The sequence below is a fragment of the Microcaecilia unicolor genome, chromosome 4 (genome assembly GCF_901765095.1).
Source record: "Microcaecilia unicolor chromosome 4, aMicUni1.1, whole genome shotgun sequence".
Lineage (NCBI taxonomy): Eukaryota > Metazoa > Chordata > Amphibia > Gymnophiona > Siphonopidae > Microcaecilia > Microcaecilia unicolor.
Window position 1 is genome coordinate 179,627,102 of NC_044034.1, and position 23,698 is coordinate 179,650,799.

The 23,698-nt window shown below is 44.6% G+C and overlaps 2 protein-coding genes across 5 annotated transcripts in view; one reads left to right on the plus strand and one right to left on the minus strand.

Moving 5' to 3' along the window:
* ST5 (suppression of tumorigenicity 5) overlaps positions 1-23,698 on the plus strand; it is a 670,601-nt gene that overhangs the window by 593,320 nt on the left and 53,583 nt on the right. For all 3 annotated transcript variants that reach the window (XM_030201020.1, XM_030201019.1, XM_030201022.1), the window contains 2 exons: positions 1,197-1,374; positions 3,472-3,513. In XM_030201020.1, coding sequence (XP_030056880.1) covers positions 1,197-1,374; positions 3,472-3,513 — 220 coding nt within the window. The remainder of the gene's footprint in view (positions 1-1,196; positions 1,375-3,471; positions 3,514-23,698) is intronic.
* Positions 16,129-17,700, minus strand: LOC115468897 (DEP domain-containing protein 1B-like). Of its 2 annotated transcripts, XM_030201024.1 has the most exons (2): positions 16,483-17,700; positions 16,129-16,299 (listed from the first exon to the last, which is right to left on the minus strand). In XM_030201024.1, the coding sequence occupies exons 1-2, from the start codon at positions 17,698-17,700 to the stop codon at positions 16,129-16,131; spliced, it is 1,389 nt and encodes a 462-aa protein (XP_030056884.1). The 2 variants fall into 2 exon arrangements, with proteins under 2 accessions (XP_030056884.1, XP_030056883.1); XM_030201023.1 differs by having other exon boundaries at positions 16,129-17,700.

The following is a 23,698-nucleotide window of genomic DNA, read 5'->3' on the forward strand; positions in this document are numbered from 1 at the left end:
TTCCTATGGAGAAAAATGATTAAATGGAGCCCTAAAGAGTTCTTGTGGTTCTGGTTTTGTGTCTAGAACTCAGCTGCCACCTACAGGCCAAAGGAAAATACACACAGTAAAAATTATCTTCCTGTGTTATAATTCTAATGACAAAACATGATACAACAGCTTTATATTTTTACTTAATAATTTTGTAAATGTCGATCAACTTGGTCAACAAATGAGAGGTCTGCACTGCTACAAAATTAGCTTATTCCTACTTGGAAGCATCTCCATGTGACAAATAAACAAATAAAGGTCCAGTTTCTTTTGATACCAGACATAACTGAAACAAATGTTATTTTAAATTGATTATTGCTAGTACTAGTGCTACCTATTTTTATAGCTTTACTACTCGTACACAGCACTATACACAAACATATAAGGGACAGACCCTGCCTGACAGCTTACAGTCTATCCAAGACAGACAAAAAAAACATTTCTCTACTGCATTGCTACTTAAAAGTTGGCATGCAGCACAGGATACCTGCAAATCAGAAAGCCCTTGTTCTAAAGGGCTAATAATGTATAAATGTTTAATTTAAATTAAAATGTATAAATTATGTTTGTGTACTTGAAACATCCTCCTAATAAATATTCATGTAGAGGTGGGGACACTGGGGAAATTCTGTATATGGCACCAAAGGTTATATGCTACTTCTGTGCCAATTTTCAGTGGAAAAAAAAGCATTCTAGCATTGCAAGGTGACAAAACAGGACAGAAATTGGAGTTCTGCACAAAAACACAGGCATCTATTTACAGAACAGTGCATACGTGTGTTTGCGTGGATCTGCAAACAGGGTGTGGCCATGGGAGGGGCATAGATGGGCCAGAACGATCCTTTCATAAGCACACAGTGTTATAGAATTCAGGAGATCTGCACCAACTTGTGTGCGAGGATTTATACCAGTTTCAGTTGGTTTAACTCCTTGTGCCCACAGTTGAGCACAAATCCCAGCAGTACATACTATTCTATAAGGGATGCCAGTCCTGGAATGCCTGTTAAAGAATACCGTTCAGCTCCAATTTTTTTCTGCGTCAAACTTTGAGTGCCATTTATAGAATTTTCCCCTTTATGTTCTATTCTCTAAGTCTCGTGCTGTAGTTACACAAGTGCAAGTGATGATATGAGAGTGATTGATTATTGTATTTCTTTTCTTTATAGCACTCTTTCTAGTTGTTCTCATGCTGTGGTAGCTTTGCTGTACCCCTTCTCCTGGCAGCACACGTTCATTCCTGTCCTACCTTCCTCTATGATTGACATCGTCTGCTGCCCCACCCCATTCCTTGTCGGTCTGATCTCCAGCTCCCTTCCAAAATTGAAAGACCTGCCTGTGGAAGAGGTGAGAGCTGCTGTTGTCAGGGGATAGCTCAGATGGTCCCTATAACCCCAAATGTAAGAGAGCAACCATGTTTTTATGGTGGCTGGAGGGGGAGAGGCAAGGTATATGTAGGCTCAAAAGATCAGCCACCCAGGGTGGAGAGGGGGAATTTTCAGAAAGGTGCCTGCAGCACTCCAGCTGATGAGGTACCCACAGGCTTGTTAATGTGGAGGAGTGGCCTAGTGGTTAGGGTGGTGGACTTTGGTCCTGAGGAACTGAGTTCAATTCCCACTTCAGGCACAGCTCCTTGTGACTCTGGGCAAGTCACTTAACCCTCCATTGCCCCACGTAAGCTGCATTGAGCCTGCCATGAGTGGGAAAGTGCGGGGTACAAATGTAACAAAAATAAAAAAAATAAATGTGGTTAGCAGTGCAAGGTTATAATTACAGAATTGAAAAAGATGATGAAAACTCTAAAGTACATATGTTCGCTACTTTGGGTTTGATTTTATATTACGATGCTTAAGTGAGAAGTCCAAAAAGGCTTCTATTTTATAAAGACAAGATATACATTTAAGTGGCTTTATAAAATAAGCTCCTTGAATCAGCCCAGTGATGCATAAATGCACCTGCTTCCAGGAATGCCTTTGTGCAGACTATGTAGAAGCAAACACCTACTTTCCATGTGCATACTTTTTATGCACAATGTGGTCATGCAGCTTTATAAAAGCCCTATGTGTTTGTGTTTCATTTGCACAATAATTTTCTCTGTTAACTAAACTGTGTTTCTGCTAAGGCCTCGTCTTACTGTGGCTGAAACTTTGCATTTACATTCAGCCTGCTTAAAGTCCACTAAGCAGATTTAACCATTCTACTTACATAAACCCCATATTTACCCAAGCTGTGGCTTTGAAATTTACACCACAGTGAATAGGCATCTGCCTATTGGCGTAATATTCTGGCACACTACGTAGCTGTGTTAGTCTGATGTAACTAAATTAATAGAGGCAGGTGGCACCTTGACCAGGGGTGGCAGTTTACAGCGTGCGAGACCGTGGGCAGTATACACAGAAAACAGCCCGCACAAACATCATTAATAAGAGTTTCGTTAGCAATGGAACTGTCAAAAGATACAATGGAACAAGACTTGTTTGACAGTGTTAGTAATTGATTGGAAAGACACAGAATTATAAGGCAACAGGCCATTCTCATAATAATTTATGTTCATTCAGTCATCACATTGAGTTTTGTTGGCAGTAAATTATATAACACATTTGTTAATTTTCTGTGTGCATCTTGCTAGGGATAGTACTGACATTCATTTTGCCTCTTTGTATAAAGGTTGCCTACTCTTATTATAGAGTAATTTCTTGAGGCATGAGTTTTTGAGGACCAGAATCCACTTAGATGAATACATGCATCTGACAAAGTAGACTCTAGTACTGGAAAGCTCATATACTGGTTTGTCCATTGGTTCCCAAACCTGATCCTGGAGGCACCCCATAAGAACATAAGAGTAGCCATACTGGGTCAGACCAATGGTCCATCTAACCCAATATTCTGTTTTCCAAACGGGCCAAGCCAGGTCACAAGTACCTGGCAGAAACCCAAATAGTGGCAACACTCCATATTACAAATCCCAGGGCAAGCAGTTTCTTCCCATGTCTGCCTCAACAGCAGACTATGGACTTTTCCTCCAGGAATTTGTCCAAACCTTTTTTAAACTCAGATACGCTAACCGCTGTTACCACATCCTCCAGCAAAGAGTTCCAAAGCTTAACTATTCGTTAGTTTTCAGTTTTGAGGCTATCCACAGTTAATAGTCATGAGAGGTGCATGCAGATCTCTCTCATGGATATTCATTAAGGATATCCTGAACGCCTGACTGACTGGGGTGCCTCCAGGACCAGGTTTGGGAACCACTGGGTTTGTCTATAAGGTGCCTCCTGCTTCTGTCAATTTTGTTACAGTGTACATATTCACTCGGACACTGTAAAACAATTATATGATTTAATAATTATTGCATTCTGTTGACTATTGAGCTTCTGTTTCTAGAGGAGGTTGATTTGATTAATGTCTCCAGTTTAATTGTCTTCCTTTACTTTTAATTTCATATAGGCTTTGATGGTAGATCTGGGATCAGATCGGTTCATTCGACAGGTAAAGCTTCTCTTTCTTTCCTTACATTGTATGTCCTTAAGGATAGGGGTGTGCAGCTTATTGTACCCGTAGACATTCCTTAATTTAGTATTACTACATTGGGGTGTATGGAGTTGTTGTGGTTTTTTTTGTAACCTGTCAGCTTCCTCTTTCTCTGATTGGGTTTCCCATTTAATGGGAACCAGCTCTGTTAGGCTATGCACCATAAGCCTTTATTTACAATTTCTCAAGGTTTTCTCACCATATTTTATTTTTAAAAATGTTTTATTGTAAACAACAATGACAAGAGAAACAAAACAACAAAAGCATAGAATAAAAATCCCCCATCCCCTTCCCACTTGCCCACCCCCTAATGTCATAGGTGAAGCCAAGCACTGATCCAAAACCATGCTTGACTGTGTAATCCATTTGATATGGTGGATAGCAGGCTCTCTATCCAAGTCAACAGTTCAGAATCCAACTTCTGGCTGTATGTGGCTTCGCTGTCCAAACTGGTTCCCACACTTTCATATCATTCCAGTGAGCCAGAAATCTACCTACTCGAAATTTCTCTAAAATCATAGTCTCATAAAGCAAGTTGTGCCAGTGCATATGGATAGGAGGATCAGGTTGTATGCCAATAAAGCAAAATATATTTGTGCCAACAAAAGCATAAAATAAGTTCTTGTTCACTCTTATTAGTAGCTTGATCTAATACAGTAAAATCTGCAAACAATCAGAACTGAGGAGAAAATAGCATTTGTAGATGCAATATTCTGGAAAGATGGGAAAGAATAGTCTCCCAAAAAGATTGAATATGCACGCAGGCCCCCAAAAATGCCCTAGATGGGATTATTTTTTTTGTTACATTTGTACCCCGCGCTTTCCCACTCATGGAAGGCTCAATTCGGCTTGCATGGGACAATGGACTTGCCCAGAGTCACAAGGAGCTACCTGTGCCTGAAGTGGGAATCGAACTCAGTTCCTCAGTTCCCCAGGACCAAAGTCCACTACCCTAACCACTAGGCCACTCCTCTGTACCACACTTAATACATGCAGTGGAGGATGCAGTATGCATTCTGACAGCTTGGAGGGGAGAAACGTAACCTGGCAATATAAATTTATAGGTGCAAAAAAAGCAGACCAGTAAAATAATAAAAATAAGTGGTTTCTATTAAAATGGTTACCCGTCGTGGCCACATTTCGTCCTCAGGCTGCATCAGGGGTAAAAACTACAAAATAAAAGCATATATACAAAATTCTCATGTTCAATGATCATAATTAAGACAATAACTCAAATTAAAATACATGCAATAACAGACTCAAAATTGATACATAAATCATATGGAAATATATATAGAATTTTTACTTGCATGCAGGAGATAAGTGATTATGTGTCAGTTGAGCTATAGTACAGTGCTATTCTCAGTGTGGCATGTGATTACATAATATTCAATCCTTAAATAACTTTAAAAAAACATTATTAATATACAAGTGCTCACATTGAAATGTGGTTGAAAGATAAAATGGGATCATTCCTTACCTAAAAGGGTATTAATACAAAAGTATTCCCCTCAAAGTTAATTTATAACGCCTATAAATCAAAAAATATAGAGAAAAAATGTCTCATTGCTTGGTTGTCATCCAGTATATCCAGTTTTTAACCAACTGCTTGAGTTGCAAAATTTGTTCGCCACTTATGTGATCAAAATTATTTTAAAAAATGCAAAACCAGTCACTATGAGGCATATTTTCAAAGCACTTTGGGAGGCTAAGTTCCATAGGTTTCTATGGAACTTTGGGAGGCTAAGTGCTTTGAAAATATGCCTCTATGTATTGCGACAAGTTGCCTCTTGAAAGATAAATTCAGATAATATGCATTAGTGGATGTAATATAGACTCCCGCTTAACCCTTCTTCTCAAAGGGGCCCTTTTACTAAGGTGCACTGAAAAATGGGCTGCGGTAGTGAAGGCACTTGTTTTGGGTGTGCTGAGATCCATTTTTCAGCACACCTGTAAAAAAGGCCTTTTTTAATTTTTGAAGAAAATGGACGTGTGGCAAAATTTAAATTAGCATGCGTCCATTTTGTGTCTGAGACCTTACCGCTAGCCATTGATTTAGCAGTAAGGTCTCACGCGGTAACCATCTACGCACATAGAATGACGATTACTGCCTGGTTTCTGCCACGCGCCAGAAAATAAAAATTATTTTCTGGCACATGTAGCAGACACGCATCAAAAATTAAATTACTGCAAGGGCCACATGGTAGTTCCCAATTGACACGCATTGGGCGCACGTAGTCACCTATGCGGCTTAGTAAAAGGGTCCCATAATTTCTTATTATGCCTTACTTTTCTCATAGCAACTGCTTACAATATTGCGGCTACAGTGAAAGAACGTAACTATATACACTTCTTATTATAGCCCTTATCCTGATTTAAAAAAAATAACTTAATCATCCATTCCATATCATCAAGCTGATCAATCCATAGACTGGTGGGTTGTGTCCATCTACCAGCAGGTGGAGATAGAGAGCAAACTTTTGCCTCCCTATATGTGGTCATGTGCTGCCGGAAACTCCCCAGTATGTTCTCTATCTCAGCAGGTGGTGGTCACACACAGCAGCAGCTCTGGCTAGGCCTCCAAGCCTAATTTTTAGGTTTTGTTGAGTGCCTGGGGTTGAGGGCTCTTTTGAGCAAGTGCAAACCTGGTGGTGCCAGGTCCCTCCTTTTCTCCCCCCTCCCGCTGGCTCCGTTTAAAAAAAAAAAAATTTTTTTAAACGTCCTTAAAGGCGTTTATTTCGACGTTTATTTAAACGTTCATTGCAGCTACTCACTGGGACACCAGTTCGTTACAGCTCGGAGCGGACAGCAGGTAATTTTTACCTTTTTATAGCGGGCAGGGGGTTCCCCGATTCTTCTCCTCGTGGCATATGGCGTCGGAGGGCGAGGGCGCAAAGGGACGCTCCCCGGATCGCTTGAGCGCTTCTAGAGGGGATGCGGGGGTCTTACAGCCTGATTCGCCCTTGTTGGGTGACAGTTTTGTGACCGATGAATGTCCCGGTCCTTCCTCCGGCGTGGCGGTTTTTCCCGCCATAAACGCCCATCCCCCGCTCCTCGCCTCCGCCATCTTGGCCGGCCATGCGGCTCGGACGGCTTCTTCGTGGGCCGCCCTTGAGGTTGGAGACATTAATGCCATGAACGCCCTTAATTTGGGCGAAGGCACAAAGCGGCTAAAGTTAAGCGCCGTTCTTCCCGCGCGGCTCCTTCGCGGAGTGTCGCGCCGGACGCCATTTTGGATGCGCAGCATGTCTCTCCCCCGCTATTGCGAGCGCCGGTTGAGGGTGCGTCTAGGGCTGTTGCCCAGGCTGCGGAAGTGCACAGTCTGGGGGGTTTCTCCCCCGAGTTTGTTTTGCTGCTGCATCAGGCTTTCCTCATGCAAAACGCTGCCCCTGCTCCCTCGTCTGGTAAAGAGGTTGAGGTTCCCAGAGGTAAACACCCTCGGGTTGAATCCCAGGCCTTGGAGGACTTTGTCTCCTCCGATGTAGATGAGGGCAGCGTGTCTGAGGTCTCCCAACGGTCCTTTGCGGATTCCTTGGAGGAGACGGATCCCCGCTCGGATGGAGCGGATGACCCCTCTGCAGCGGCTCTTTAGCTCAGAGGATTTGCCCAACCTGTTAGTGCAGGCCATGGGCATTTTGAAGATTTCCTCTCCGGAGGACGTCTCTCCCTCAGCCCCTGTTGGCTCCGCCATTATGCTGGGGACGTAGCGCCCGCCTAGAACCTTCCACATGCATGATGCCATGCACTCCTTAATTTCGGCTCAATGGGATGTCCCGGAAGCGAGCCTTAAAGTGGCTAGGGCTATGTCCCGCCGCTCCTTTGCCTGAAGGTGAACGTGAGGCCTTTCTGTGGCCTACCGTGGATTCTTTAATCACTGCGGTGACTAAGAAAACGGCGTTACCAGTGGAAGGTGGCACGGCCCTAAAGGACGCCCAAGACAGAGGATTGGAGGCGGCCTTAAGGTCGTCCTTTGAGGCGGCTGCTTTAAGTTTGCAGGCCTCAGTTTGCGGCTCCTATGTGGCCAGGGCGTGCCTGACTATGGTGCAGCGGGCTTCCCCCTCGGATCTTTCCTTGAGGGCTGTTTGGCCGGCCCTGGAATCGGGCTTAGCCTATTTGGCAGACTTGCTGTATGATGTCTTGAGAGCCTCAGGTAAAGGCATGGCTCAGACAATCTCTGCGCGGCGGTGGCTTTGGCTGAAACATTGGTCTGCTGACCATGCCTCTAAATCCCGCCTGGCTAGATTGCCTTTTAAAGGCAAGCTGCTCTTTGGGGTCGAGTTGGACAAAATCGTGACCGATCTCGGCACGTCTAAGGGCAAGAAGTTACCAGAGGTCAGGGCTCGGGCTAGTACTCGCCCTGGTACCTCCAGAGGACGGGCTCAGGAAGCCCGTCGGTACCGCCCGGGCAGGTCGGGCTCCTCTGCCCTCTCTTCCTTCAAGAGGAACTTCTCCCCCAAGCAGCATTCCTTTCGCAGAGACCGCCGTCCCGGAGGTGCTCCCTCCGGTCCTCCCCCAGGGTCTCGTACCCAATGACGGGGCCTTGGTCCACGCCTCAGTGCAGATTGGAGGACGGCTGTCCTCGTTTATGGGCGAGTGGACCACAATAACTTCAGACGCTTGAGTGCTGGAAGTCATCAGAGATGGCTACAAGCTAGAGTTCTGCCGACCCTTAAAAGACGGGTTTGTACTCTCTCCCTGCAAGTCTCCGGTCAAAGCTGTGGCAGTGCAGCAGACCTTGGACAATCTGTTCCGCCTGGGGGCGGTCGTTCCGGTGCCAGAGAATCAGCCTGGCAAGGGACGTTACTCCTTTTTCTTTGTGATTCCAAAGAAAGGAGGTTCTGTACGGCCTATCCTCGACCTCAAGGGGTCCATTGGGCCTTGAAAGTTCGGCACTTTCGCATGGAGACCCTCCGCTCTGTTATAGCGGCAGTGAAGGCAGGAGAGTTCCTGGCATCCTTGGACTTCAAGGACGCGTACTTGCATATTCCCATCTGGCCTCCTCATCAACGCTTTTTGCGTTTTGCAGTACTGGCCGACACTTCCAGTTCAGAGCCCTCCCGTTCGGGTTGGCTACTGCTCCGCGGACCTTCTCCAAAGTAATGGTGGTCATTGCGGCCTTCCTGTGGAAGGAAGGAGTTCAAGTCCATTCTTATCTGGACGACTGGTTGATCCAAGCCCCTCTTATGCAGAGTGCGGCAAAGCTGTGAACCGGGTGGTTGCTCTTCGAGCTCCCTGAGGTGGATCATCAACTGGGAGAAAAGCCAGCTGCGCCCGACTCAGTCCCTGGAGCATCTGGGAGTTCGATTCGACACCCAAGTGGGCAGAGTGTTCCTGCCAGACAATTGGATTGTCAAGCTCAGGCTCAGGTGGACTAGTTCCTAGTAGCCTCTCCTATTCGGACTTGGGACTATGTGCAGCTGTTGGGCTCTATGTCGGCCACGATGGATGTAGTGCCCTGGGCCAGGGCTCATATGAGACCACTTCGACAATCTCTGCTGCTGCGCTGGACTCCGATGTCGGAGGATTATGCTGTGCGCCTTCCCTTGGACCCAGCAGTGCGCAAGGCGCTGAGCTGGTGGACGCAGACAGACAAGTTGTCTGCAGGAATGCCTCTGGTGACCCCGGAGTGGATTGTCGTCACGACGGACGCCTCTTTGTCGGGCTGGGGAGCCCACTTCTTGGGAAGGACAGCGCAGGGGCTCTGGTCTCCTGCAGAGGCAAAGTGGTCTATCAACCTCCTGGAACTCAGAGCCATTCGGTTGGCGTTTTTGGAGTTCATCCCGGTACTGGCGTTGAAGCCAGTACGGGCCCTGTTGGACAATGCCACGGCTGTGGTCTATGTCAACCGCCAGGGAGGTACCAAGAGCGCCCCTCTAGCCAAGGCAGCCATGAATCTATGCCAGTGGGCGGTAGCGAGCCTAGAGCAGCTGTCAGCAGCCCACATTGCCGGAGTCATGAATGTCAAGGCGGACTTCTCAGTCGCCATACCTTGGATCCCGGAGAGTGGCAGTTATCGGCTCAGGCGTTCTTGGATATCACGAAGCGCTGGGGCCAACCGAGCCTAGATCTATTGGCGTCATCGGCCAGTTGCCAAGTGCCGCGCTTTTTCAGCAGAGGACGGGACCCTCGATCTCTGGGAGTAGATGCTCTCCTCTAACAGTGGCCAACACAAGAGCTTCTCTATGTGTTCCCGCCCTGGCCCATGTTGGGCAGGGTGCTAGACCGATTAGCAAAGCATCCGGGCCGGATAATCCTGGTGGGGCTGCCAGTGGAGCAGGGTCTGTTACATCAGGGTCCCGTGGTGATGGAGGATCCCTCCCCCTTTGGGCTTACGGCCTGGCTATTGAGCGGCAGCGTCTGAGGAAGAAGGACTTCTCAGACAAGGTCATCGCCACTATGCTGAGAGCGAGGAAGCGCTCTACTTTTACTGCTTACGCCAGGGTTTGGCGTACCTTTGCAGCGTGGCGAAGCAGGCTCATTTTCTTCATTCACTGCTCCAATTTCTCCAGTGTTGGCATTCCTGCAAGAAGGTCTGGAGAAAGGCCTGTCGCTCAGTTCCCTTAAAGTCCAGGTAGCGGCCCTGGCTTGCTTCAGGGGCCGCCTGAAGGGTGCTTCCCTGGCTTCGTAGCCAGATGTGGTGCGTTTTCTCAAGGGAGGTAAGCACCTGCGCCCTCCTCTGCACTCAATGGTGCCTGCGTGGAATTTTAACCTGGTGCTCAGAGCATTACAGAAGCCGCCTTTTGAACCCTTGTTGAGGGCATCTCTGAAAGACCTGACGTTGAAAGCAGTCTTTTTGGTGGCTATCACTTCAGCCAGAAGAGTTTCCGAGCTCCAGGCACTCTCATGTCGAGAGTCTTTTCTGCAGTTCACTGAGGCAGGAGTGACTATTCGCACAGTGCCTTCCTTCCTGCCCAAGATTGTTTCTCGCTTCCATGTGAATCAGCAGCTCTGTCTCCCTTCCTTGCGTAGGGAGGACTACCCAGAGGAGTACTCTGCTCTTAAATATCTGGATGTGAGACGAGTCATCATCAGATACTTGGAAGTGACCAATGATTTCCGGAAATCGGATCATTTGTTTGTCCTGTTGGCAGGTCCTCATAAGGGTCTGCAGGCTGCTAAGCCTCCAGTGGCAAGATGGGTCAAGGAAGTCATTGCCGCGGCTTATGTGGCCGCGGGGAAGGTGCCGCCTATCCAGCTGAAGGCTCACTCCACGAGAGCTCAGGCGGCCTCGATGGCAGAGGCCGGGTCCGTCTCCTTGGAAGAGATATGCAAGGCGGCAACTTGGGCATCGGCCCATACATTCTCCAAGCATTACCGCTTGACTGTGGCGGCACGGGCGGAGGCCCGGTGTGGAGCTTCAGTGTTGAGTTCAGGGATTTCTATGTCCCGCCCTGGGTGAGTACTGCTTCGGTACATCCCACCAGTCTATGGATTGATCAGCTTGATGATATGGAAGGTAAAATTATGTATAATCATACCTGATAATTTTCTTTCCATTAATCATAGCTGATCAATCCATAGCCCCGCCCAGATATCTGTATGGTTTCTATTCTGGTTGCATTTCAGGTTCAAGTTTAGTCTTCAGTTACTTCAGGAGGACTTCGGGTTCAAGTTTTTTTACTTGGATTCTTCAAGAGTTGAGACGAGTTTGTGTTACAGTGAGCTGCTGCATTCCTCTCCCCTCCGTTTTACGGGGCTGGATTGAGACATAAATTCTGCCGGCACTCCCTCCCGCTTCGTGCGGTTGTAGGGCAGTTTTGTACCCCTCCCGCTTCGGCGGTGCTAGGGTCAGTCAGCTCCTCCCGCGGTTGCGGTTGCAGGATAAGCCAGATCCCCCCGCATCGGCGGGTGTGGTGTCCCTCCCCCGCTCCACGGGGATGAGCTGGACGGATTCCCCTCCCCCACTTGTGTGGGGATGAGCTGGGTTAATTCCCTTCCCCCACTTGTGTGGGGATGAGCTGGGTTAATTCCCCTCCCCCGTTTCGGCGGTGGTGAGCTGGGCAGAGTGTCCCTTTGTGGGTGTAATTCTCTAAGTGCTGAGTCCTGCAGATGGAGCTTTGATATCGACATACTGAGGAGTTTCCGGCAGCACATGACCACATATAGGGAGGCAAAAGTTTGCTCTCTATCTCCACCTGCTGGTAGATGGACACAACCCACCAGTCTATGGATTGATCAGCTATGATTAATGGAAAGAAAATTATCAGGTATGATTATACATAATTTTACCTTTTAATGCAAAAATTGTGGCAAAATTGATGAAGAGTTCATATGGTTAAATAAACACTCGAAAAGTAAAAGATCTCCGCATTTCAGCATGGTAAAATTGTCAATAGATCTCCCGCCTAATAAATAATTGCCTTATTCAAAGTATAGTGGTGTCTTAAGAGAGTAAAAAGAAAGCTACTTACTGTTCACAACGTCTGAATGAGCCCTTGTCACTTCTATCCGTTTGCATCACAGCTATCCCGTTGAGTGATCAAATATAAACATCTTCCTTAGTTCAAAGGTCACTCAGTTAAATGTCTCACGTTAGGTCCTCGATGTTTCAAATTTAAAATGTATTTCTTTAAAAATCAAGTTAAATGTGAAACCACACCGGCCATAACTCTTAGTTTCATGTTACTTAAAGTAAATGTTCTAATCACCGTATTTACCACTGTGTAGACATCATCTAATGGCGCCGATGGTGGGAAATGACGTCAAAAAGAAGCGTTCTATATACGTTTCATTAGTGCGTTCCAAGTACTAAATTCACATCATTAAATGGCGCTATAGAATATTAAAAACTAATAGTCGTGTGCTTCCTTTTTTCAGTCATCAAACTTAAAAGACCCTAATGTGATAATGCCAGAAAATAATGGTTTCCATACCAATGCATATGTGCAAGTGACCGCTAAGTGGCTAATACTTGTCAATAGCTCATAATCTAAAATTAAACATTATCAAGGCAGCATTAAAAAATATCACAAACTAATGTGTCAAAATAATATAAAATAATTTTTTAAAAAGTAATAAAAATCAGGTATGTTCATAAATGCTGTGGTTCTTCTAAAAAAAACATGAGCCAAAAAAATATTTCTTCAAAAAAGAAATTAAAATTTAGGAGTGACTAGGTATAAACAAGCAAGCTAAGATATGAAATACCATAATTTCTCAAGATATCCTCATAAGAAAACAGAGTAATCATATTCCTGGTTTAAGCCAAAAGGTTTTACAGTTTTAAACTTGAAAATCAATTTTTGTTTTGCCTGCAATAATAATCTATTAACATCTCCTCCTCTCCAATGAAATTCAATTTCAATAAAACTACAAACCTTAGGGGTATGTTTACTAAGGTGCATTAGCGTTTTTAATATGCCTGTAAATTTAAGACACGTTAAATGCTAACGTGCCTATACATTTATATGGGTGCGTTAGCGTTTAACGTGCGTAAACCATTTACGCACGTTAAAAAAGCTAACTCACCCATAGCGCCACTTAGTAATCCTAGCCCTTAATTTCTTAAAGGTATGTTTAAGTTCGCACATATGTTCTATTAGCAGTTTATCCAATGCTTTCCTTTTTATAGCACGTTTATGCTCCATAATCCGTTTATTAAAAGCTTGTATGGTTTTGCCAATGTATGTGAGTCCACACGGGCATAATATTGCATAAACAACTTGTGAAGTTTTACAATTTGAGTACTGTTTCAACTCAAATTTTTCTCCTGTTCTGAGATGTAAAAAAAAAAATTTTGCTTTCAAGTTCACAGAACAAACAGAACAATGTAGACATGGGTAATGACCCCATATTAGATCCTTCTTGATGGGTTTTGGAAGTGCTGAAGGTGCTATAAAATCTTTTAGATTTCTACTCCTCTTAAAGGCTATCAGTAGTTCTCTATTAGAAAAATATTGTATACTCTGAACCAGTGGCCAATATTTCCTTAATATTTTAATAATATCAGTTGACAAATGATCATAATATAGAGTGCAAACAACTTTGTTATTATTATTTTTCATCCTATTAATCTGCATAAGATTCTTCCTATCATATTGTGCTGCACTTGATATACTTTCTTGAATGTGTCTGGTGGGATATCCTCTTTGTGTGAATCTCTTGACCATTAAATTTATCTGTTTTTTATATTCATGGTCGTCTGAACAATAGGGGTCCTTTTACTAAGCCGCGTAAGGCTCTATGTGCGTCCAACGCTCACCAAAATGGAGTTACTGCCCGGCAACCGTGTGGCTCTTGGGTTAATTTCATTTTTGGTGCACGTCCGATAACGCGCGGCCGAGAAATAATTTTTATTTTCAGACACACGTATCGGATGCGCTCCAAGTGGCATTTGGTGCGCATACATCATTACCACCCGGTTACCGCATGAGACTTTACTGCTAGGCAGGGGAGTATCTGGAATCCGGCGGTAGGGGGGGCCAGAGCCAGAGAGGGGGGGCACATTTTTGCCTCCCTTCCCCCCCCGCCGCCGCCGCCTCTCTCCACCCCCTTCCCCGCCGTCAACCCTCCCCCACTGCTTACTTTTGCTGGCGGGGGGCCCCAACCCCCGCCAGCCGAGGTCCGACCCGAAGTCTTCACATTTCGTCTTCCTCCGTGGCCATGCTGCAAGGAAGTAACGCTGCAGTGCTGATTTGTTGAATCCAGTTCGGAGTCTGACGTCGCAGCCTGTTGTACGCGCGTACAACGTGCTGCGACGTCAGACTCCGAACTGGATTCAACGAATCAGCACTGCAGCGTTACTTCCTTGCAGCATGGCCACGGAGGAAGACGAAATGTGAAGACTTCAGGTCGGACCTCGGCTCCAGCAAAAGTAAGCAGCGGGGGAGGGTTGACGGCGGGGAGGGGGGCCAGGGCAAAATCTGCGGGGGCCCAGGCCCCTGTGGCCCCACGCAGATATGCCCCTGCTGCTAGGTCAATAGCTGGCGGTAAGGTCGCAGACCCGAAATGGATGAGTGGCAATTTTGATTTTGCCACATGTCCATTTTCAGCAAAACTTTTAAGAAGGCCTTTTTTTACAGGTGTGCTGAAAAATGGATCAGCGTGCGCCCAAAACCCATGCCTACACTACCACAAGCCATTTTTCAGCATGCCTTTGTAAAAGGACCCCATAATTTTTTAACTCTGAGGAACTGACTGAAAGGAAGATTACGTTTAAGTGCTTGACTATGACAGTTATTGTAATGTAAAATTTTGTTCCTATCTGTAGTCTTACAATATATTGTGGTTATAAACTTCCCATATCTTAAGTGGATCTTTATATCTAAAAAGGGTAACTCATTTCTACTAAAATTGATTTGCAATTTCAGAGTCACATCTCTTGTATTTAGTCAGGCATAAAAATCCATCAACACAGATTTGTTACCTACCCATATCATTAGTATATCGTCAATGAATCTTCGCCATATTAAAATATTTTCTTTGAATGGATTATTTTGTAAAAACTTCTTTTCGAAATTAGCCATAAAAGATTGTATAAAGATGGTGCTACCGTTGTACCCATGGCTGTCCCTTTTATTTGTTTGTAATACATGTCTTCAAAGTCAAAAAAGTTCTCTTTCAATACAATAGTGACTAACTCCAGAATAAATTCCGTGGGTATCCTTTTCTGTAAAGTCCTTCTTTCTAATGCTTCCCTAACTACAAGTGTTTCATCCTGAGAGATATTCGTGTAGAGGGACTCCACATCAAATGTCACTAAATATCCTTGTTTAGATTCTGTAATTGGTCTAATATATTAGTAACATGTGAGGAGTCTCTAATGTAAGAGGGGATGTAGGGATATTGAGGTATAGTATGGTGCATGTGTTACAGACACATTGGGGAATTATCGAGAGGAGGAGTTATGGTATGTCCAATTACGAGCTTTGGTTTCTTGTGTAGCAGGGTTCAGGCATTTAAGTCGGATCTGTAGGGTATGCCTTACTAAATAGGTTGGTTTTTAGTGATTTTAGTGATTTCATCTGAATAAAGGCTGGTACTAAACAAAAAATTAGGTTATGTAAGCATATTTTTTTGTTCTCTAAAATCCTTTACTTCATTTTGATCATCTTGTACATGGATTAAAACAAAATAATTATAGGTTGAAAATTTCCTAAATAGGATAATAACCCAAAGGGTTGGTTGCAATCTGGGTATTTTCAGGTGTGTTTGACCTCTGATCACAATCCTCAATTCCTTTTCTTTCTATCTGAAAACCGATTTAAAAACAAAAAAACTTAAGTCCTGAATTTAAAAATGTAAAAATACATTTTATTTATTTTAGTAAACCTGATTATGAAGTTCTTTTTAAACAAAAATCAACAACCCCTCCCCCCAAATTATAAATCCCAAAGTCAGAGCTGAAATGCACCAAATATCCAAATCGTACTTTGCTATCTATGACTGCAATCATATTGCGAGGTATACTCGTTCTGTCTCCAAGTGAAATAGTCACCAAAATACTGATAATGGCTCATGACTTAATACCAAATGTCTGATAAAAGTTTAACACTGTCTTATGGTTAAAAGTCTTTTCAGTAGTAAACTACCAGTTTTCAGAAGTCTGTAACATTTAAGTCAGTAACCAAATATTTACATTCGAAAGCTTCTTGTTCTTTGAAATGGCTGGAAAGGCTTTTTCAGTGCAAAAAACAGAAGCAGAGGCTTCAGTTTAGGTTTTTCTGGAAACAACACTGCCTCACTTTCAGGAGTGGGAAATCGTTCCTTGTAGATTCCAAGATAAGATTTCTGAAACTGTTTTAGCTTCTTCTTTTTGTCTTTGACAGATAATTTTTTATTCACTATTATTTCCTCCAGTAACGTTGCAAGTTGTTCTTCGGCATGACTTGATTTCTGGAATTCAAAGTTATCAGTATTTATCCAAGAGTAGTATGAGTGCGTAGATAAGGCTGCATCCAAATCAGGACCTTGATATTTAATCTGGACTCTGCGCAAATGTGCCACATGTTCTTCAACAGTAGTTTGCAAGGTATGAAGAATATTTAAAATTTCAACATAATTGTCCATCATAAATACTACAAGCCTAGTAGCCAACAGTTCGACCAAGTCCACTTCATCTTTAGAACACAAAATACAACGTGAAAAGGTCTGCACCATCAGCATTCTATTTCCCACTGTGTCAGAAAGAGAAGGCATCCTTTTGTTAAGGCTAATTCTGGCCATCATCCTCATCAGTAACTGAAGCTTTCTTCGATTCTCTGACGGAAGAAGAAGACAGCAAACCTGAAGTGCTGCAATGGCTACCTGCCTTTTCTGTAACAGACCCAAAACATTTACAAAAGCATCAAAATGTTGGTATGTGAGAAGAGGTTCTTTCAGATGGCTATGATAATCTGCTATGGTCTTGAAGACATCCCTTGGTTGCTTCATATCTGAAAAATCAGGCCAATTTGCTAAACACTTCATTGCTGACAGCATCCAATGAGGGAGTTCCTCTGACTTATCTTCCAAGATTACAACTCCTTGCTTAATGGTACTGTACACATTGTGCATTATATGCTTGGGATTTACAAGCTTTGTATCTAATACATCATTCAACGAGTCCAGTCCAAGGATCCTCTGCAAATGCAGTAGTGTCATGAATTTCCATATTTCTTCTACGTCTGCATCCATCAATTCTCTGCGCTTAATCAGTCTACATGCAGGAATTTCTCCAATTGCAATACTGTGACGTTTGTACCACAAATCAGACCTCATTGTGATGGACTTCATTGGGTTATGCTCTTGGGAAGTTTCTGGTTCATTTTCCTCCCAGCCTGGGAATTCAGGTGGGTCAGATCTACACATGGCTTTCTTTGGAAATGATTTCAGGGGCGAGGAAGGAAGAAACTTATATAAGCATCCATTGTCTTCAACATCTTCTGTACCCCATCTTCCTTTCACATCTTCAGTTACATGATTTTTCAGAAATTTTTTTAGCAGCTGAATTGTCTGTTTGCGAGATACATCTGGTCCAAAATTTTGGTTACATCGCAGCAAATCATGCAGGTACTCTACTGCTTCAGATGCAGAAAAGCAATTATCATAACTTCTGAAATGTATACGGTGCTTCTGCAATGACATACCAGCACGAAACAGCTCAATAATTTTATTCCACAGTTTCGTAGCTTGATAAGGCCCGGGACCGATTATTTTATACTCCATTCAACCTGGATGCCCAACCTACAGCCAGAACCCCATGTAGACTCGGGCACCTGCTCTGCCACAAACTGCGGCCCGGGAGATAAGAAAAGAAACCATGGTACGAATCACCTAGGAAACACACGACTCCTTCGCCCTTCCCTATATTACGTCCACTAATGCATATTATCTGAATTTATCTTTCAAGTGGCAATTTGTTGCAATGCATGGCGACCGGTTATGCATTTTTAAAATAATTTTGATCACATAAGTGGCAAAGAAGTGTTGCAACTCAAGCAGTTGGTTAAAAACTGGATATACTGGATGATAACCAAGCAATGAGACATTGGTTTCTCTATATTTTTTGATTTGTAGGTGTTATAAGTTAACTTTGAGGGGAATACTTTTGTATTAACAGGGCCGTGCCAAGGGTCTCTGGTGCCCCCCTGCAGACTATCAGTTGCCCCCCCCCCCCCCCCCGCCCCTCCCCCCCCCCCCCGGTTTGGCCCAAGAGCCAACTTCCTAAGGTCTTCCTGCAATTTTTTACAATCCGCATGCATTTTAACAGATTTGAATTTTGTGTCATCTGCAAATGTAATTTCCTCACTCATCATTCCCATTTGCAGATCAGTACAATATAGCACCGGTCCCTTTACAGATCTAGAATAACACAGCTTTAGAATTTCAACAGGACATTTAAATGAACTTTAGTTGGTGCCAGTCAAGTTAGTATTAAGGTGTAAAAGTACCTACATTCAAAAGAGCCTGATTATAGCAGGGTGCCTATGTGGAAAGTTAAAAAAAAAAGGTTCATATTTTATTTTAATTTTCTAAAAGCCAGTTTCTCATACATCTGCACACAGCTACTGAAAACAGATATTTTCAAGAAGGCATAACATAATCATCCATCTTAAACACTAAATAATAACATTACACAGATCTATGATCCCTCCCCATCTTCAAATCCTTGCTTAAAGCCCACCTCTTCAATGTCACTTTCGGCACCTAACCATTGGACTAACCAGGAAACCCAGATTGCCCCAATTTGATTGACTGCATTCTTGTCCTTTAGATTGTAAGCTCCTTTGAGCAGGGACTGTCCTTCTTTGTTAACTTGTACAGCTCTGCGTAACCCTAGTAGCGCTTTAGAAATGTTAAAGAGTAGTAGTAGTACTATACAAAACCGAAAGCCTATCACATGATTGATTACCCTCCATTGCTACCTATATTTAAGCACTACCACTTTAAACATCCTTGTCATTACATTTACTCCGAGCCATCATTTTAAAGTCAATTACTTTGTTTTTTTTTTTACATAGTTGCTGGATCTTAAGTACTACTAGAACTGGAAATATGACTGTGCTATTGCTATACATATGTCACAATCCATTTTATTACTCATCATCAGCTTATCTCTTCCTTTCCTTGTGCCTTTAGTCTCCCCTCCTTCCTCCCTGATTCTAGCTTGTTCTCTCCCCCCCCCCCCCCAACACACAGAAATTTCCTTGCCTTGTTTTTCCTATCTTCCTCTTTGTCTTTTCTGTTCCATCAGCTCTTATTTTCCTTTCCTGCTGCCCTTACTCTCCCTTCCTTCATTCCTCCCTGATTCTAGCTTGTTCTCTCTCTCCCCCCCCCCCCCCCCCCCACACAGAAATTTCCTTGCCTGCTGTTGGCTGTTGTCTTTCTTTTCTTCCCCAGCTGGCCTGGTTGGTTCCAGTTGAGTTCCCCCACCCAACCTGCAGCCTCAAATGCACTTTCTTTTTCTTTATCCATAAGTAGGCCCACGCCTCGCCAGCCAGCCAACAAAGTAATGAAAAGTTAACAACAAACGAGGCAAAACCTTACCAATGCTGTCCACCACAGTCTGACTCAGTTTCAGCAAAAAACAAAATTAAGGCGGAGCGCCGCGGGAGCGGGAGCAGCGATCAATCATCCAGCAGCGGCGCCGGCTCTCCTCTCTCCTCTCAGCACTGCTGCACTCCAATGCGGCGTCGGCGTCAGCAACACCCTTCCAGGTCCTGGAGAGTCAGACTGCCTGCGAGGCTCCATAGTCCAGGCGCGTGCGTCAGAGCTGGGGCGGTGCTAAACAGATGAACGACGCGCTGCGCACGGGAAGGCAGCATGGAGCCAGTCAGCCAGACTCAGCAGCGCATGCGCATAGGCGCCAACAACGTGAGCAGTGTTGCCAGGTGGGCGGTTTTACCGCCCAATTGGGCGGTTTTCCGCGACCCGCCGCGGGAAATTTTTGCCCGCGGCGGGTTGCGGTTTTTTGGGCTGGTTTTTGTGCTTCGGGCGGTTTTTTTTCGGCCGCGGGGGGGCGGGGTTAATGACGTTTTTGGGTGGGGTTAATGACGTTTTGGGCGGGGTTAGTGACGTGGGAGGCGGGCCGATGACGTGGGAGGCGGGGCCGATGACGGGGAGGCGGGGTCGATGACGTAAGAGGCGGGGCCGATGACGGGGAGGCGGTGCCGGTGACGTGGGAGGCGGGGCCGGTGACGGCGGGGGCGGGGTTGATGACGGCGGGGGCGGGGGTGATGACGCGGGGGCGGGGGTGTCAGGGGCGGGGTTTGTGTTTGGGCGGTTTTTGGGCTGTTTTTTGGGCTCCAGTGGGCTGGAAAAAAATTTTCCACCTGGCAACCCTGAACGTGAGAGAGGTTTATATTTTTTAATTTTAGAACACTACTCGGCTGCCGGCGGCGCCCTTGATTGGCAGGCGCCCTCCTGCCGTGCTTACTGTGCTTACCGGGTCGGCACGGCCCTGTGTATTAATACCCTTTTAGGTAAGGAATGATCCATTTTATCTTTCAACCACATTTCATAAGTACATAAGTAATGCCATACTGGGAAAAGACCAAGGGTCCATCGAGCCCAGCATCCTATCCACGACAGCGGCCAATCCAGGCCAAGGGCACCTGGCAAGCTTCCCAAATGTACAAACATTCTATACATGTTATTCCTGGAATTGTGGATTTTTCCCAAGTCCATTTAGTAGCGGTTTATGGACTTGGCCTTTAGGAAACCGTCTAACCCCTTTTTAAACTCTGCTAAGCTAACCGCCTTCACCACGTTCTCCGGCAACAAATTCCAGAGTTTAGTTACACGTTGGGTGAAGAAAGATTTTCTCAGATTTGTTTTAAATTTACTACACTGTAGTTTCATCGCATGCCCCCTAGTCCTAGTATTTTTGGAAAGCATGAACAGACGCTTCACATCCACCTGTTCCACTCCACTCATTATTTTATATACCTCTATCATGTCTCCCCTCAGCCATCTCTTCTCCAAGCTGAAAAGCCCTAGCCTCCTTAGTCTTTCTTCATAGGGAAGTCGTCCCATCCCTGCTATCATTTTAGTCGCACTTCTCTGCACCTTTTCCAGTTCCACTATATCTTTCTTGAGATGCGGCGACCAGAATTGAACACAATACTCAAGGTGCGGTCGCACCATGGAGTGATACAACGGCATTATAACATCCTCACACCTGTTTTCCATACCTTTCCCAATATACCCAACATTCTATTTGCTTTCCGAGCCGCAGCAGCACACTGAGCAGAAGGTTTCAGTGTATTATCAACGACGACACCCAGATCCCTTTCTTGGTCCGTAACTCCTAACGTGGAACCTTGCATGACGTAGCTATAATTTGGGTTCTTTTTTCCCACATGCATCACCTTGCACTTGCTCACATTAAACGTCATCTGCCATTTAGCCGCCCAGTCTCCCAGTCTCATAAGGTCCTCTTGTAATTTTTCACAATCCTGTAGCGAGTTAACGACTTTGAAGAACTTTGTGTCATCAGCAAATTTAATTACCTCGCTAGTTACTCCCATCTCTAAATCATTTATAAATATATTAAAAAGCAGCGGTCCTAGCACAGACCCCTGAGGAACCCCACTAACTACCCTTCTCCATTATGAATACTGCCCATTTAACCCCACTCTCTGTTTCCTATCCTTCAACCAGTTTTTAATCCTCAATAGGACTTTTCCTCCTATCCCATGACCCTCCAATTTCCTCTGTAGCCTTTCATGAGGTACCTTGTCAAAAGCCTTTTGAAAATCCAGATACACAATATCAACCGGCTCCCCTTTGTCCACATGTTTGTTTACTCCCTCAAAGAATTTAAGTAAATTGGTCAGGCAAGATTTCCCCACACAAAAGCCGTGCTGACTCGATCTCAGTAATCCATGTCCTTGGATGTGCTCTGTAATTTTGTTTTTAATAATAGCCTTTACCATTTTCCCCGGCACCGACGTCAGACTCACCGGTCTATAATTTCCCGGATCTCCCCTGGAACCTTTTTTAAAAATGGGCTTTACATTGGCCACCCTCCAATCTTCTGGTACCACACTCGATTTTAAGGATAAATTGCATATCATTAACACTTGTATATTAATAGTGTGAGCACTTGTATATCTATATAAATAAAAATGTAAATGTTCGTTTGTTCAAAATCTTAAATCTCCGAAAGTTCTTCACCAATTGCTTTCAAATTTGGACACAACGTTGCATTCGAATACGTGCATGTTTTTATATACCTACTATTATATAGATGTCACAGCTGTCGTACTCACGGACCGGAAGCAGTGCGACGAGTAATTGCAAATCAAACTGAGGAAGAACGGCCATCACCGAACGAGCGAAACAGACAAAGAATGGCTCAAATACGTGCCAAGGAAGCAGCAGAGCAACGTGCAACCACACTTGATGATGCACGGTTGCGAGCACAGCGATCACGTTCTGCAGCTTCAGATCTGCTTCGTTCTCAACAGAATCAACGCGACAGGCTGAGAGTGGCTTAAATCTCCGAAAGTTCTTCACCGATTGCTTTGAAATTACGTGCATGTTTTTAAATACCTACTATTATATAGATGTCGCAGCTGTCGTACTCGCGGAGTGGAAGCAGTGCGACGAGTAATTGCAAATCAAACTGAGGAAGAATGGCCGTCAGTGAACGAGCGAAACACACAAAGAATGGCTCAAATACGTGCCAAGGAAGCAGCAGAGTGACATGCAGCCAGACTTGACGATGCACGGTTGCGAACACGGCGATCGCGTTCTGCAGCTTCAGATCTGCTTCGTTCCCAACAGAATCAACGCGACATGCTGAGAGTGGCTTAAATCTTCAATCTTCACCGATTGCTTTGAAATTTCGACACAACGTTGCATTCGAATATGCGCGTGTTTTTATATACCTACAATTGCAAATCAAACTGAGGAAGAACGGGCATCAGCGAACGAGCGAAACAGACAAAGAATGGCTCAAATACGTGCCGAGGAAACAGCACAGCGAAAAACATCGCTTGAGGCTCTTGATCGATCATTGCAAGATTTGCGTGGAAACATCAGACCATTTGGGAACACATTAATATTGCTTGCAGGAGATTTCAGGCAAACATTACCTGTAGTTCCTCGATCGACACCAGCGGACAAAATAAATGCTTGCCTAACATACTCTACTTTGTGGCAACATGTAAAGACGTTAAACAACTACAAATATGCGTGTCCAGCTGCAAAACGATCAATCAGCTCAGATATTCTCACATCAATTGCTGAAAATTGGGAACGGAAAGGTGCCGGTTGATCTGACCTCAGGACGAATTTCATTGCCTCGTAACTTCTGCAATTTAGTGACCTCAAAAGAACAATTGGTTGAAAAAGTATTTCCCAACATTCAAAGCAATTATAAGAATCACGATTAGCTGAGTGAACAAGCTATTTTTGCGGCCAAGAACAAAGACATCTACAAAATGAACAATATTATTCAGTCTAACATTCAAAGCGAGCCACTCACATACAAGTCCGTCAACACTGTTCTGGAAGTAGATGAAGCGCTTAATTATCCAACAGACTTTTTCAATTCACTCGATCTGCCAGGGATGCCACCGCACGTACTGCAATTGAAAATCGGCGTGCCAATTATCATGTTGCGAAATATCAACCAGCCAAAGCTTTGCAACCACACGTGGCTTGCAGTAAAAAAATTAATGAGCAATGTCGTACAAGCAACAATCTTGACAGGACC

Coding starts and splice junctions, on each gene's coding strand:
- LOC115468897 (XM_030201023.1), bottom strand. CDS start 17,700: ATGGAGTATAAAATAATCGGTCCCGGGCCTTATCAAGCTACGAAACTG.